Consider the following 16,626-nt stretch of genomic DNA (forward strand, 5'->3'; position numbering starts at 1 on the left):
GAATGTTGGGGGGTTGGGAGGGAGGTGAGCTATACAGGGGGTGGGGAAAGGCAGTACAGTGGGTATAACCATATTCAGGGGGCTCTGGGGACTTCAGAGCAGGTCTCACCTGTGAAGTGAGACCCCTGAGGGCAGGAGGCCCTCCTACTCACTTGCGACTGTACTACCCCTCTGTGCAGGAGGACGCTGAACTCCCACAAGCAGAGGTTTTATTCTTTTGGTTTCAGGCCTCGTGTAGACAGTAAAAATTCAGCTCTACCTCCCACCCTGGGAAGGTTGTACTCATGGATAGCTTTAAACCCCTCTGCAGGAAGGCCCACAATGCATGGAGGGAGGGTGTCTGAACAGTAAGCCACAGAGGGCTGAGAGGGGATGACAGGAAGAGGGGGCAGACATCTAGGAGGCTGTCATGCAGGGACTCAGCTCCCATCCCAGCACCAGAACGCAGGATACGGTGAGACCAAAAAGGAATAACAATGGAGCCATAGATAGGGGAGTCATACCACTATATTCTCGACGGTGGCTGGTCAAGACAAAGGCAAACATCCGCCAGTACCTCCACAAGGGTTCTTCCTGCACCCCAGTCTTGCTGGCTGCGGGTGAGATACAGGAAGTAGGATCAACACTATCTGCAAGCCACAATCCGTTTGCTAACTGTACTTGCTAGCCACAATCCACACTTGCTAGCATAACCACGGCAGTTATATTAGGGGCCAATGGCTAACTGGATACAGCTGATGGCCAACTAGTTACAGATGATGGCCATCTACTACCCGAGCCAGCATCTTTCCACGCAAGGCTGAGAGCCTGGAAACTTCTCTCTGGGACTCCGTCCCTACAGAGACAATAAGACTTTGCTGGGTCCCCATGCTGGACCTGGGCCACGTCTGCTCCATGCAGTGCCCGGAAGGAGGCTTAAGCTGCTTAGCACCTTCCAGTTCCCCAGGGCAGCCTGGACAACCTCCTGCCATGGTGGCGGTTTTACAAAGGCAAAGTTTTCACCTGGAGACCCTGCTAGAACCGAGAGCCCGGGGAGAACTCGTAAGATACCCTGGCTGGCCCTGCAGAACCAAGGACTGAGGCTTGGCCTACTCTCACTCCTGGGCATAGAAAAGCAGACCCAAGAAACTACAGTGATTTCCCAAACACCAAATCTGGGAATCTGGTTACGCTTCAGAAAATAACAACAACAACAAACTACCTTTCACTGGCCTGGGAATGAAGTATGAAATAAAAAATAGAGTAGGAGGAAACATTTAAAAAAAAAACAAAAACGAAAATGGCCTAAGCATGCCCCTCCCAACTTCCAGTTGCAATCCTTCTAGTTGTAGGCCCCTGCTGAGTTATAGCCACAGCTGTAGCCCATATGGATGAGTGCCACAGCTCCAGAGTCCCACTTCTCCTGTTGCCAAGCTCTGTGGAGCTGTATGAAAGAGGCTGAAATAGACATGTGGCAAGACTTTCAAAACAAACTCTCTCCCCTGCCTGTCACAGCTGTCAGAGCCTATGTCGCACAATGATTAGCAGCTGGAAATTTGCAGTCACACATGGATTTGAATCCTGCCTCTACCAGTTCCTAGCTGCGTGATTGTGGGAAAGTGGACCTCTGCAAACCTCGCTTTCCTGTTCTGTAAAATGGGGCTAAGAGTAGTACCTTCCTGGAGGGTTAAGAGGATGAAATAACAAACGCAAAGCCCTTAGTACAGTGCCAGCATTCAAGTGCTCTATGCATGGGAAACAGTTTTTCTCTTTCAAAAAGAGTGTTTTGAGGAAAACGCATTGCACCCAAAGGCTCAGGCTGCTCCTTTGCTGATTTCTAGAGCCTGTCAGGAAGGCCTTGTCAGGACGGAGGGGACCAGTTCCGATTTCCCTGGACGCTCTTTGAGCTACGGACTGATCCTTGGTTTAGGCTCCCGTTTCAAGGAGAAAAAAAAAAAATGCAAATGAAATTCATGAGAACCAGGTGTGCATATTTAAGCCACACAGCTGGAAGGTCCACATGTGACCACAGGCTGTGAGTCTCAGCTGGGAAAATACTCAGTGAGGATGGCACTAGGGATTTCGAAGGCGCTGCTGGCATGCCCATATTGCCTCCTCTCAGAGTTCCACAGATAACTGACAAGGTAGGGGACAAGGAGTCCACTTGCTCTTAAAACATCAGGAGTGACCAAGGGCCTGAAAGTATTCCGGTGAAACTATTCTGAGTAGCATTTTGGACCTGGGTCTATGTTCCTGGATTTCCCTGCCGTGGGCATTCTAGGATCCATTTTGAGGTCCATTTCCTATGTTGTTTCACCCAGAAAGCAGAAACTCATTAGATGGAGCGGAACTTGTGCCTTCCTCCACAAGAGTACACCCAGAGATCTTTCTCTTCTTATTGACCCTTTCTCTTCCCTAAAGACGTTTCAGAGACGAAATTTACCAAGAATGGAAAATTTAAGATAGACTATAGTAAGGAGCCCACTGTACAAAACAGATGGTGTTGGAGCCAGATGGACCTCGGTTCAAATCCCAGCTCACAACTTATGTTACAAGGCCTTAGGTGGGTTACTTAACCTAGCTGAGCTTCAGTCATTTCATCTGTAAATGGGTGCTTCCATCCAGTGCTTCTTGAACTTGAGGCTGCATCTGAACCACGTAGAGGGCTTCTTAACAGACAGATGCTGACCCTACTCGGAAGGTCTTGGGCCGAAGAACTGGCCTTTGAACGAGGTCCCAGGGGTGATGATGCTAGTGGTCCTGAGTCAGGACTCCACTTTAAGAACTGCTGCAACTATTAATCTGTATGAGAGCCCTGTTCACTTGGAGAGACAGGGACGTGCCATGTTTCCCCGAAAATAAGACCTAGCTGGACCATCTGCTCTAATGCATCTTTTGGAGCAAAAATTAATATAAGACCCAGTATTATAATTATATTATACATTATATTATACTATATTATAGAACTGGTCTTATAGTATAGTAAAATAAGACCCAGTATGATATGATATGATACGTGATATCATATCATATTATATTATAAAGACCCAGTCTTATAGTAAAATAAGAACAGGTCTTATAATAATTTTTGCTCCAAAAGACACATTAGAGCTGACTTTCTGGCTAGGTCTTATTTTCAGGGAAACAGGGTAGCAAGAAGGGCCCAGGGTTTGGTGGACTGGGATCACGAGGGCTGGGTTAGCACGTCTTCTTACTAGTTGTGTCACTTTCCTCAATTGTGAAGTGAGGAGGATGATATCCACTTTCCAAGTGAGAACCTAATGCGACGGTAAGTGTGACAGTGTCTTGTGAAGTAGAAATCTATACAACTGCAAAGGGTTAGACACGAGGATTATTCTACCAGGTTAAAGTTCATAGCGCATGGAGAGGTCTGTAGTGCCATGCCTGGTACATAATGGGGCTCAATAAATATTAATTAAACTTTAAAAAATCCCCAAACTAAAAATAGCCACTGACTCCATGCCAGAGATTTTGGTCTCTGTCATATATTAAAACAAAAAATGGTAATAAAGTTACAATACATGAAATTTATATTCCAGTCGTGGGTGGCAGGGACCTCCTTCTTGGCTTCTGATCCAATTCATTATTCAAATCTTTCTTACCATAGAGTGCTCCAGTGCTTAATGTGGAACCAACTGTGGATCTTGATAAGAGGAAAACGCTGGGCTCTGTTTCCACTTTGCTCTTGGCAGTCCTCAAGCCTCCAGTATAACTTTCTTACAAAATGAATAGTGTTGACTCCCAGAGAGACCAATCTAATCTCATCTTGTCCACTCAGAAGATCCGTATCAAACATTACAGACTGTCTGACGGCAGGAAGGGGCATCTAATTCCATCTGGACTTGGATCAGAGTTTAAATGATCAAGTAGGGAGCCGTTAGCATGGTGGAAATAGAGAAGTAAAATATAACTGGCCCACTTTTTAAACATTGTTCTTGTCTAAGGTTTTATTTGAAGAGCCCTCATATGAGACAAAGACAGAGAGAAACAGAGCATGAGTGAGGAAGAACAAAAAAAGGGGGGGTTAGAGACCATCGCCTCCTTTAAAAACACATATGAATGAATCAACATCCTGCATTTTCACTGTTTATGGACATGATCAGATAGCCATGCTATGTCAAGAGACCTAATTACCAATCCTTTGGAGAATTTATTTTTAAAAGAAAAAAATGTCTCTGGTTACTCTTGGTTGAATAAACGTCACTTATTTCCAGTCAGCCTTTTTCAGAAAAGCGCTGCCACTTTAAATGGAATTATTGTTGAGCTCTGTTACCCAGAAAAGGTATATACTTCAGCCAACTTTGAGAAATGCTTAAAACATCAGTTTCTAACATGAGACTGAAAACTTTCTACATTGTTTTTCACATCTCAACCAGGCTGTGTTATTATGGGGGCGCCCAGCATTAGTAAAATGGATGCAAATTAAATCTTATTGCCACCAACATTTTAATAACTCTCTAGGGATGTTACATGAACTACCCCGATTTAGGTCAAATTGGTTCCCATTTGTGAGAGAAAAACCAAAGGTCAGAAGCCAGATCACTTGGGGACTGTAGGTCTACCCTTTGCCAGATTTTAACACTCAATTAGATACAGGTTACAGCTTTAATTTGGTACTCTCAGAGGGCCCAATCTTTTTTTAAAAAGTCACAATTAGGTGTTTAAGGGTCAGAACTTCTTTGATGTCAAGTTTCTACCAAGAGACTGGATAACTTAAATTTAAAAGTAAGAGAGGAAAAGGGAGAAAGAACTAAACTGTGACTCTAGAATCCCAGGATAATCACCCTTGATATGCCTGACTCCTGTCTCCCAGAGGACTGCTGTCTATACTCAGAGACAGGAAGTTCTTAACAGGCCTACCGTTCACAATACGTGTCACTATCTTACCCGTTTAATTGCAGGGGGGAGAGGGAGGAGAGTATTTAGCAACAAAACCTGGATAGAGGGTTAGTTACTATACGTAGAGCTCATCGTGCTCCTTTTCCAGCATCACTGACAACTCTAGCATCTAGTTGTTCAAACCTTTCACTGAAACCCTAAAATGAAAATTGATCCAACTATGTTTTCTCTACATCTCTACAAACTCTCTCAGTGCCAATGATGTGAATCATTTCTAGGCTTGACTTTAATTTTGAAGCTTCAGCTTTAGGGAGGTCACAGAGATATGGTGGAGGCTGAAGTTGATCGGTATGTTTCACTAGATAGATGCCTTTATCAAACCTCAGGGGGAGTATGGAAGTTTCTGGGAGGTTCTGTGACCTAACCCAGGTCACAGACACTGAATGAGCAAAAAGAGGAGTGAGAATCAAACATTTGATAGTGACGCAGTGAATTCTGTCTTTGTGTTCCTAGGTTTCTTTGGGCAAACATCAGCCTGCGTTATAAACATGCACCAGGAAAATAACTGTCATTGCATAACTGAGGCAAAGGCAAGGAATGTTGAACATTTCCACAGATGCAGTGTTTTGCAAACCCAAATTGTTGCCCGCATTGTCCATTTACTGGTCACATCTAGGCCCTCACATTACTAAATGTTGGGGCTTCTGGCCCTGAGATCCATCTGCTTCTCCCCACTTCCTTTGAGAACTGCAGTAGCCGCTTCCTTGGAGGTTTTCATGTCCTCGGCATCCAGCGTGAGTTCATTCTCCCCACTGCTGCAAAAAAAAACACGACTACTTCATCCTTTGCTTGCAACCCATTTCAGGGGCCTTGTTGGGACTCCATAATAAAGGCGTCTCTGGGTCTCCAGCCTCACCTTTCCTTGACCTACCTATAGCTTAACAATAGATCATAGGCCTGCAGCATGAGTTTGGAATGTCCCTGGTTCCAATCAGTTCTCTGTTTTAGAAAATTACCCTGAAACTTATGATTAATACCCTTAGGCTTATTGATCACAGTCTGGATGGTCTAGCAGGCGAATCCCACCATTATTCCTGGGTTGCTGACACCACCAGAGAATCACATTGCAGAAGGAAGGCTCCATGCAGACCCGCTGAACTGGACCGTAGCCTTTAGAGAAAGGACCAGATTTTCCCTTAAATACTCCAACCTGGTCTGAGGATGTTAAGGCAGTTTTTGAAGGTGTTAAACTGCTGCCTTCTCAGATCACTGGTGCTCCGAAAATAAATGCTTATCCTATACCCCAACTCCTATGTCAGTCTATTGACGGAGCAGCACAGGAAACATGTGCCGTGGACTCAGTTGTCCTCCAGTTTCAGCCCCATCATCCACAAATTAAAATTCAAACTACTTAGCTCAAGGTTCAAGGCTGCATTTCTGGTCAAGATGGTGCAGGAGGTAAATGCTGTGCTCACCTCCTCTCACGACCACATCAAAATTACAACTAAACTACAAAACAACCACCATAAGAATAGCCTGAAATCTTGCTGAACTGAAGCCCTACAAATAAGGACAGTCAGGGAAAGGCTGGTAGGTGGGGCAGAGACATGGAATGGGCTCATCCCACACTGGTGTGTGACCATTAAAAACCGGGAAGGATATCTCGGCTGTGGAGGTCCCCTCCAGAGGCGTGAGGGGTCCCAGCCCCTCCTCAGCCCAAAGTTTCAGTGTCATGGAGAGAAGTCCCCAATAATTTCTGGTTGTAAAAACCAGCAGAGATTGTGGCCGACTGAGACAGAGGGCAGCTGCATTCCCAAGCGCTCCTCTTAAAGGAACCGTGCATGGACTTATTCACCGACAGAATCACTGGCTCTGAGTTGTCATATAGTACAAAAAGAATCAAACTTGCTCAAACAATGAGCCAGTGGCTGGGAATTGGAATTCTATATAATTGAGAGTTTCTCTTTTAAGAGTGAAAAAATATAATCAGTAGAAAATGTGTATTCCCAAAGAAACATTATGGACATGTCCAAACTGTCCATTCTTTCAAATGTCCGTTATATTCTGAGTTGTTAGTCCTTTCCTTATTCCCTTCTCGTTTTCTAATTGAGTGTATGTGTCCTAACTTTACCTTGTAAATTTTCTATCTGAAATTTCAATACCAATGATGAAGTACAAAGCAAAAAGTGGCCCAGGCATGTCAGTCTGGATAAAATGTTGTCACAAATAAGCCAGAAAATCATTAGAGACCAATGATAACTCATACCTTTCCGATGGCAATGATATCTGAGAATTCAGTTGATGACACTGAACACTGAGTCCACTTGGAAAATGTCCATCAGCATTAGGGCTACAGAGGAAAATATTAAAACAGGACACCAAAACATTTCTCCCCTTCCCACTGAGTGTTTATTTTATAGCTTTCGCATCAGGTAATCAACTGAAACACTATAACAACAGAAAGCTGGCAGAATGTTAAGGAAAAGGAGTGATTATCTCTCCAACAGATGTGACAAAATGGTTTGAAGTTGGAGACAGTCTTGCATAAATGAATCAGCTGAATGGGGGAGGGAGGAGAGAAGGGAGAGAAAGCAGAGACAGAGCAAAGAGTGAGCATCTTCCAACACGGATTGTGGGGGGGGGGGGGAGGGAAGGCACTGTTTAGCTGTGTATTTATAAAATCAAAATCAAAATATACAATCCATGTTCCTCAGAATTACATTTGACACTGCTTTCTCACATACCTGACTCTCAAGAGAAAGCTACAGCAGCCGTTTAAAACATCGGTGTCTAAATCATAGGCTTACCAGTAAAGTGTTTTAAAGAGATCATCACCATCAGGGTCCTTTTATAAATAGCACTGCAAAGGTCACAAAGCTGCATGAACTTAAATTATAGGATAAATCTGACTAACTGATCACCCATTTCAATCTCTAAAATCCCACTCCAGGAAATCAGAAAGTAAGCTCCACTCCAGAGGAGCTGAATTGGCAGTGCATCTGAAACAGGGTTGCTTTTCCCTTCAAAAGGCTGCCTGAGCAGCAGTTTAGCTGGCATCAGACAGCAATTTTGCATAGGGTAAATGGACGCAAAAATTTAACAGCAATTGTTCTGCTTCCTTTCAAAGTAAATAGCATTAATTTATGAAGAGGCAAGTTTCAAATCATAAATTAGAAGCACCTGGGCCTCTTAGAGACAAACTTCATAAAAGGTTACAGTACCGGATGCCTGTCATAGTAAAAGATTCTAGGACCCTAGGTGTGTTTGAGAATGATCCCTGGGAAAACCCAGATAGATGGTTTACACAGATGTTCTCTATGTAGAATTTGAATATAAATTAAAATACCAGCTATGCATTTGGGAACCAGCCTTTAGTTAAATTCTCTAGTGCTTTTAGAATTTTTATTTCATTTTATTAGAAAAAGAGAGAATCATCATCTACAAACTATTTTCTTTCTAACTATGCAAATACAATGAGCAAATCATTTGTAATATCAAAATACTGTTTGTAAATCACCGATGGTACTAACAATTTTAGCAATTTCCAATAGAACATATATTGAGAAAGAGAAACAGTAGATTTCAAATTGTAAGCATTAACTAAATTTTAAGAATAGAAAATAAAATTTAAAAGTCAGTAAGTTCAATTTCTCTGATTTTTCAATAATTTAAATCCAATCATCAGGAATTCAGAAGCACCCAATATATTCAAAGTTGCACAAATGAGTATGGATGAATGAAAAGTAATTCCCATGCAATACCTTAAGTGTTGCTATCAGATATATTTAAGTGATACTTTACAGATTAAAGCTGGGTAAAATCAAAATATATCCTCCCCATTACATTTTAAAACAGTCACAATAATTTATCAACAGTTGCCATTTCACAGCAATTAGAAAACAGTTGATACAAGTTGAACAAAAAGTTACTTTTCCTCTTTTAGGAAATCAACATATGTGATATAGATATATATATATACACACACACATACACACATAACATTATCTTTTAAAATTCAGGTGGTTAATTTGCTTTTGTGTTATAAAAAAATTCCCTATGATCAAAATATTGAAAAAGCGCAAAGGCTGAAAAAAGAAAACCACATTTGCCACTTTAAAAAAATACATTATTGTCTCAGTGGTTCTAGATATTTGATTATAAAGTTAGGTATTATAAGGACTCTGTACTTGTTAGACTCCTATGACTGCATCGGACCAGATGGAATTAAATCTAACCCTTTTTCAGTCTCCAGGAAGAATACTTGTAACCCACCCTAAAAAAATGATAAAATAAATGTCCCTATTCTGAACTGTTAAACTGGGAAAGGAAACATGCCACCTGGAAGCAATCTAAGTCATAAAAGTTTATGAATCTGTGGGAGAAACTGCCTGATTCAAAAAGTTATTCTTTGGATATAAGTTAGGAGCTTTTGGAAGTATATAAACTCTTTTAGGCCACTTGAGTACAGATTCAAAAATGATTTCTCCATAAATAACGATCTCCCTATTACAGGGGTTGGTAAACTATAACCCCTGGTCCATATCAGGCATGTGGCCCGTTTTCTCATTAAAGTTTTATTGGAACATAGCCATGCTCATTCATTTATGTATCGTCTATGGCTGCTTTTGTGCTAAAATGGCAGAGCTGAGTAGTCGTGAGGGAGACCGCATGGCCCGCAAAGCCTAAAATATTTTACTCTCTGGACGTTTATAGAAAAAGTTTACTGACCCCCTGACCTCGTGCACTCTGTGCTTCCCTAGAAGAGTGAATGCACCTCAAGAAGACTTCAGCATGTACTCCAAGAAAAACCTGCACACGGGGGTCCCTTAGCAGATAGATGTCAGACACACCTTGAAGCAATGCTTTACTTTTGGGCAAGGAAATAATTTGTGCATGTTTTCAACAAATATCTGTAAAGTTAATAAATACACTAAAAAGAAGGACAAATAAGAAAAGTATGCCTGGCGACGTTCTCTTAATATTCTCCTATTATTAGGAGGAAAAGATGCTAAGATAATTCTGTCAACTTCCTTTAGCTTTTCTTTAAATTTGTTAATAAATGTTTTCTGACAAGCAGTGCTCCCTCCTCGTCTCCCATACAATAAATAACCTTTAAAGCAACTTGCCTAAAATGCTTACATAGTTTGGTGAGGCCTTGTTTGGGAATATTTATTTAAGCTATACATAGTAAAGATTATGCTTTTAGAAAATGTTTCTAAAATATTTATCTTGTTACTCCAACAAGGGGAAGAAGGTAAAGAATGCACAGTGTTATTAAACTCTGCAAAATACATCTTAAAAACCAGAGGTATAAAATAGCTACCATTTCTGAATGCTAATGTAAAACAAAAACAAAAACCTTCCAAATTCAAAGAGCAAAATTTCCCCTGCCCTGAGTCAGCTAATGAAGTCTTCTTCAAACAGGGAACCTCCTGAACTCAAGCAGCTGCTCATGAATCGTTAAGAATTCACAGGTGTTTCGTATTTCAATAGTTGAAACAAGGAAGATAAACACTGAGGAGATATTTATCAAACAAAAATTTATATCAAGATTAACTTTTCTCAACCAGCTTATAAGTGGACTTTCCCTTTCTTTATTAAAAAAAATGAATGGTATCATTTTTTTTGAATGGTATCAAACCATATGTTAAAGATGTTTCATAATACCTTACATTTATATAGCGCTTTACAGTTTTCAAAGTGCTTTCACATGCCATTTCATTTAATCCTCACAACACCCCTGTGAGGTAGGTACAGCAGGTATTATCACCCTCATTTTGAGATGAGGAAATTGAGGCAAAGAGAGGTTAAGTGACTTGCCCAGGGTCACACAGCTCATTAGTGGCAGAGCCAGGACCGGAAATCAAGTTTTCTGACTCCTTGTCCAGTACTCTTTCCACTGTAACTACTGCCCCCAATTATGAATAATGTACGGTGTATCAAAATTGAAGGATTATTAAAGTTCATTTCAGTGATATCTTAAAGTTAAATGAGAAATACAACAGTAGGTCTGATGGTTTTACTTGACATAATAAAATTGGTGCAAAACCACTTTGTCTAATTACTTATAATCTTTTGGTCCAAATACATAAAATATGCAATATTTACAGCATTTTCCTTTTTCTGTAAATGCAATGCTTTAAAACACATTATAAAGCACCTTAGTAAAAATAGTCTACAAGTAAAAGTACAGAAGAAGTAGGAAAATCCTACCCATACCACAGCTCACTAATGGAGTTATAATATGGACTCACTGATATCTCAGTCTATGTCTTTACAAATAACCCACGGAGAAACAAATACTAAACTTACTTTTTTTTTTTTTATATTAATGTGTGGAAGCCTTAACTAAAACTTCAGGCAATGTCAACATTCTTTGAAGTGTTTCCCCAGTCTTAGCTACTGGGGAGACAGGAATGAGAAATACTGCTTTGACTCTTTTTACAGTATTAATAATAGCTTAAATGGGTTTTTTTAACACTAATGATAATTATTTTTTGAAAAATTAACATGACCTACATAAATATGGGCAATTCCAACTACAGTAGAGACATTTCTTAGCAAACATGATCAAATATTCCAATCAATTTCATGAGACATGATTCACAAACACGAAGCACACACTGCCAGTAATAACACTATTCAGTCGAGGCGTATAACCCAGACCTCCAGATGAAGGTGGCAGTAGCAAACGGATTCATCTTCATTCATGGGTAGCTGGAAAAAAAATGCTCTATCAAAAACAGAGTATCGGAACTTTTTCCGAAATTGTATTTAGACTTCTGATTAGAACTGCCATGTGTTTATATTAGGTGAAGTGTAGGATTTTTCCAAGCAGGAGGTTATAACTCCCACCAAAATTTAACCAGAAAATTGAAAAAAGAAAAAAAATAAAGGGCTGAAACTAAACTTCTTAGCTCACAGATATACCAGCCAGTATCTATTTCCTTGATGTTACCATCTGTTGCCTAACTTGGCTCATTATGAACTGTCTCACACCTAACAGCGACCCAAGTTCTGCAGGTGAGAACTCAGGTGAAGACAAGGTCAAAGTTTCAGTTCAAAAACCTAATAGTCACACCTTGTACTCAGTTCGATTTGGGGTAAATCTTTTCATAAAAAAAGTTTTGTGCAAGGATGTAGAGGTCTCCATCTTTTTCTCGTACAGCATGGGCTCTGATGAATTGAAACTGCTCTAATGCAAATTCATAGAACTCATTCTCCATTTTCCAAATGTCAGACTGCTGTAGTTTTGCAATGGTTTGCTTAGTGGGGAGTTTCTTCTCTGTGGTTTTCCTAAGATGAGATTTCTTTCCTACTTACAAAGGGGAAAAAAAAAAAGGTAAGTAATTCTGAGAACAGACAAAAGATCAATGCCTCTTTATGTGAAGAGATGGTTTAAGTGAATATGGCACATTGAAGGACAGGTAACAATTGTTTTGTATTACTATCACTCAGGCAAAAACAGTGCCCTAATCATACTGTAACTGTGATTTATTCCTTTATAATGTAAATCCTTAACCAGTGAAAGACTTAAGAAGATGTCAAATGCTAAAAGTAAGGATTTGCCACTCAGTGAAGTGTAAGCTGTCACTATACGTGCTGTATTCTCAAATCTTGGTGCTCTGACTAGTTCATTTTTTGAAGATATGATAAAATATCTATTCACAAACTTAATACTAATTGCTCATTACCTATAGTCTATATAATTGTGAGCTAGTAGCTAGGACATATGCACACCCTAGAAAAAGAGTTTCTGTGACTGTATCTTACCAAAGAATGGTATAAAATACAACAAAACAAAAAACCCACTTACATTGGACCAACATGGTCACCTTCAGATAGATAGTAATATTGTCAAAGCTGCTAAGCAGACTTTCCGGAATACTGTAACAGACATGGCACATGAGGATCAACAGTAATGTAACTCAGTCCTACTGACACCTAATGACATAAGCAGGTCTCAGGGCAGAACATATAGGCATCACGTTTGATAGCCGGAATTACTGACTACTACATGTGTCTGAGACTGGTTCTGTAGTTTGTGTCTTTGCACTATTCCTACAATGCCATCTAATTAGCGCCTAATGCATTAGGTGATATTTAGATGGCATTGTAGGAATAGTGCAACAAAATATTTAATGAACACCAGTTGTGTGCCAGGAGTTATTTTGTATTGAAAATGGTGAGGAGAAACAGACATTATACCTGCCTTTCTGGAGTTTTTTCTTGTACTTTACTCAAGAAACTTCAAATCCCATGTAGTTTTCAAGTCGCAATCAAAAAGAAAGTTAAGGACGGCTTTAAAAAGAAACCCATCATTTATATACCTGTACGGTAGAGTTCTGTAGCGCCCCTGAAGAACCGGGGCAACGCTGCCTCCAACAACATGATAAAATCTTCGAGCTCTTCTGTCACTCCCACCAGAAAGTACTCATTAATTAGGTTATACTTGGCTTGATCCATAGCCCACCTGCTCCCCACATTCCTAAAACCAAGAAAAGGAGTTGAGAACCTGGTTGTGCAATCTGCTAAGTATTTTTGATGCCTTTGCCACTGTATATTATGGAGAAAACAGATAAACACATGTCCATCCAAAGCCTTAATGCCCTTTTATTAATGTCCTTTGGGAGGCACACCTGTTTCTCATTTCCTTTGCCTCTATTCCCAGTTTCTGAACAACTGTGCAGTGCTAGTTTAGACTTTACAGGTGACGCTTAATATTAACAAAGTTTAGTTTGAGGGCAGCTTAAAAATGTGTATATAACATACATTCCTCTTATCTGATTTAGTATTTAATATTTTTAACTACTCTAAACTAAACTTTGTTCATTTTAAGAGCTCTCTAGTAAGCTCTAAGCAATCTGCATTTAGTGCTTATCTTAATTTAATCTGTGAGCTTAGGTTTTTCTGTCATTTCTGAGGAATAGAAGATAAGAAATGGCTCTGCCAGGAATCTTTTATTTTTTATATTGTCAGCCAGTGACTGTTAATAGAGATTTAGTTCTAAATAAACTATACTTTTCAGTTCTTTTTAGCACTGGCGTTCCCTAACCCTAGTTCAGCTCTGCCTTTAAGCAGTGTCACCTTGAGCTGGTGACTTGATCTTTCTAACTTCGTTTTCCCAGCCATTAAAAAGCTGTAGCAAGGGGTGGGAGAGAGTAAATTAGTTTATTTCTAAGATCCCTCCCAGTTCTATGAATCTATGAAACATACTTAAGAAATTTAATTGATATCTACTCAATAATGCCCAATAGAGCAATACTCTTTACTGTTCTAAGGTGGGGATTGGAAACCTTTTTCTATAAATGGCCAGAGAGTAAATATCTTAGGTTTTGCATGCCATGTGGTCTTGGTCACAATTATGTAACTCTGCTGTTACAGCATAAAACAACCATAGATAATAAGGAAACAAATGGATGTGGCTCTGTTCCATTAAAACTTTATTCATAAAAACAGGTGATGGGCCACATTTGGTTTCCAGGTTGTGATGGGCCAATCCCTCTTCTAAGGAAATAATTAAAAATTGAAAAAACATTCTTCCTAAGCTTCCCATTCTTTCTATGCTATCATTACACTTTCATATAAACTATTGAGTAGGACCTTGAAGTTCACAGTAATCAAGTAATATATCTCAAATCACGAAGAAAAGAACAGAAGGCATTCCTTACATTTCTCATGGTTTTAAGGAAGACGCTACCTTTCAATGTGTTCCTGTTCTTTTTTCTACTTTTTCTATTAAAATTATTGATTAGAAGAATTGAATACGTACCATTATTTTTAAAAATTGAAAACGCATCACATTCTGAGGAAATAAACTCTTTACTAAAGATAAAATACCTTTGTTTTCCATCTCATGTTTATTAGCAGATTAAACCACAACCATAACTTTGACTTCCGTCAAAGTCAAAATCAGTTTAACAGGAAACTCAGGTGAATAATTTACCCATAAGCCTTTTCTTGACCTAACATGAATAGCTACAACAGGAAGCTTAGGAGAAAATTAGGTTGATGAAATGATCCCTGACCTCTAATTAAGAGCTCTGCTGCAATATAGCAAAACATGTAACACTAAAAACCAACAAAAAACTCAAAATCAGTATCTGAAAAAACATAGCAAGGATATTATATAGGCAGAATCTTCTTCATGCACTTAAAGTTAACCACAAAACTAGGTATTATTTAATTACAAGTTAGTTTTAGTTGTCTTTCACTAATTTCTTTATACCTAACTCTTGACTAACACATTCAGATTTGTGAAATGTAGGTTATCGCGATAATGAAGATGGATCAATTTAAGCTAAGTGTATCTCCCTACCAGCATTCCGAGCTGTGGCCACAGAAGAATGGGATTTGAAGCCACAGCTTCTCTGGAGCACAGTCTGAGCCGCCTTCAGCTACACATTCATCAAAGGTCTGGAACAGAGACAAAACAGCACATGTGAGCCATAAACCCAAGTCTCACCAGTCAAATATCTTAATGTGGTAAGTTATTAAATAAATGGGCAGCAGTAGGTGGGACGAGATAGAGAATTAAAGGGATAGGCAAGTTATGAACACTTACCTGAGATACTGAGGAAAGTTAAACATGTGTTTGTTTTATACTAGTGTTTATGTGAGTTTTTTAACTGTATGAATGGAACCACCCCACCCCCCATCAAAATTCATCCTTGAAAATAAGTACTGGTTATGTTAAATCTATGTATTTATATTTTCTAACCAATTACCGAAAAAAAGTTAAATAAAAACAAGGCTAAAGATATTCGTTGTGAAATAATCATTAGAAAAGAAGATAAAGTAGGACTACACTTAAGTCTTTTCTCCTTTTCTCATTAAAAATCATTGTACAAAGCAGAAATGACCTCCGGTGCTTATAACCTGCATGTTTTCCTCTCCAAATTTATCTGACTGAATTAATTAAAAGGGAAAGAGACTCACAGGCTATGGATCTAAAATTAATCAACTTCACTTTCTTGAGTACTTCCTGTCACAGGCATTTTACAGTAGGCATTATCTATGTGAAAAAATACTGAGACCAGAGAACACACTTGGGAGCTTTGGTTGTTGCTCTGAGACATCCACAAACGCCACCTATTATTTCTGAGAAGAGGGAGCATGAAGTAGAAGAAGCACTCGTTGTGAGTTGAGGATCCCGTTTCTAGATCCAGGCTTCTTTGTTTTAGAAGCTTAGCATTACTCTAACTAATTGAAATGTTTTATTGGACAGTATAATAGTAGAAAAACAGTCTGGGCTTTCCCTCCTTTATGGTTGTTCTTATCATCTAGGGGAGATGTTTCTCTCCTATCAACGAAAAGAAACAACCGAAAGATGGCCAGTAGCAAGGAAGACATGGAGAACTACAACAACAAAACTATGAATAACCAAAAATTGGTGAACACACATGAGTGGGCCAGGTCTTAGCATGTAACAGAAATTCTCCCATTTCTATATAAATATTTGATAAATAAAGTAAACCAAGTATTCCCTAAGGCGAGAAACCAAATGAAGACTACCTTTACTACACACAACTCAATGAGTCCGTCCACTGAGATGCTAAGATGAACGGTGAACTGACAACAATGATGTCAGCACCTGGTCTCACAGGAGACGTACGCAAACATTTCCCGCTTATTTGCTAACCTCTATTAGCCTTCTCCTAAACAATTTGGTCACATTTCAGAAATAGGATTTCCCATAAATAAAGACTTTTCTGTTGTACAATTTCAAGTCCTTAAAAGAAAAAGCTAAAACAAACAAATGAAATAAAAACACTCCTGATTCTTCCT

General features: G+C 39.4%; 1 protein-coding gene across 4 annotated transcripts in view; it reads right to left on the bottom strand.

Annotated features, from left to right (window-relative positions):
* Positions 1-8,235: 8,235 nt before the first annotated feature.
* The window catches only part of HS2ST1 (heparan sulfate 2-O-sulfotransferase 1), a 175,094-nt gene continuing 166,703 nt past the window's right edge, over positions 8,236-16,626 (bottom strand). For 2 of the 4 annotated variants that reach the window (XM_081057593.1, XM_081057595.1), the window contains exons 5-7: positions 15,158-15,255; positions 13,170-13,327; positions 8,236-12,154 (exon numbers count right to left, since the gene is read on the bottom strand). In XM_081057593.1, coding sequence (XP_080913719.1) covers positions 11,928-12,154; positions 13,170-13,327; positions 15,158-15,255 — 483 coding nt within the window. In that variant the 3' untranslated portion in view covers positions 8,236-11,927. Of the gene's footprint in view, positions 12,158-13,169; positions 13,328-15,157; positions 15,256-16,626 lie in introns of all 4 variants that reach the window. The other 2 variants (XM_081057592.1, XM_081057594.1) reach the window with 1 other exon arrangement.

This window comes from Rhinolophus hipposideros, assembly GCF_964194185.1.
Source record: "Rhinolophus hipposideros genome assembly, chromosome: 8".
Classification (NCBI taxonomy): Eukaryota; Metazoa; Chordata; class Mammalia; order Chiroptera; family Rhinolophidae; genus Rhinolophus; species Rhinolophus hipposideros.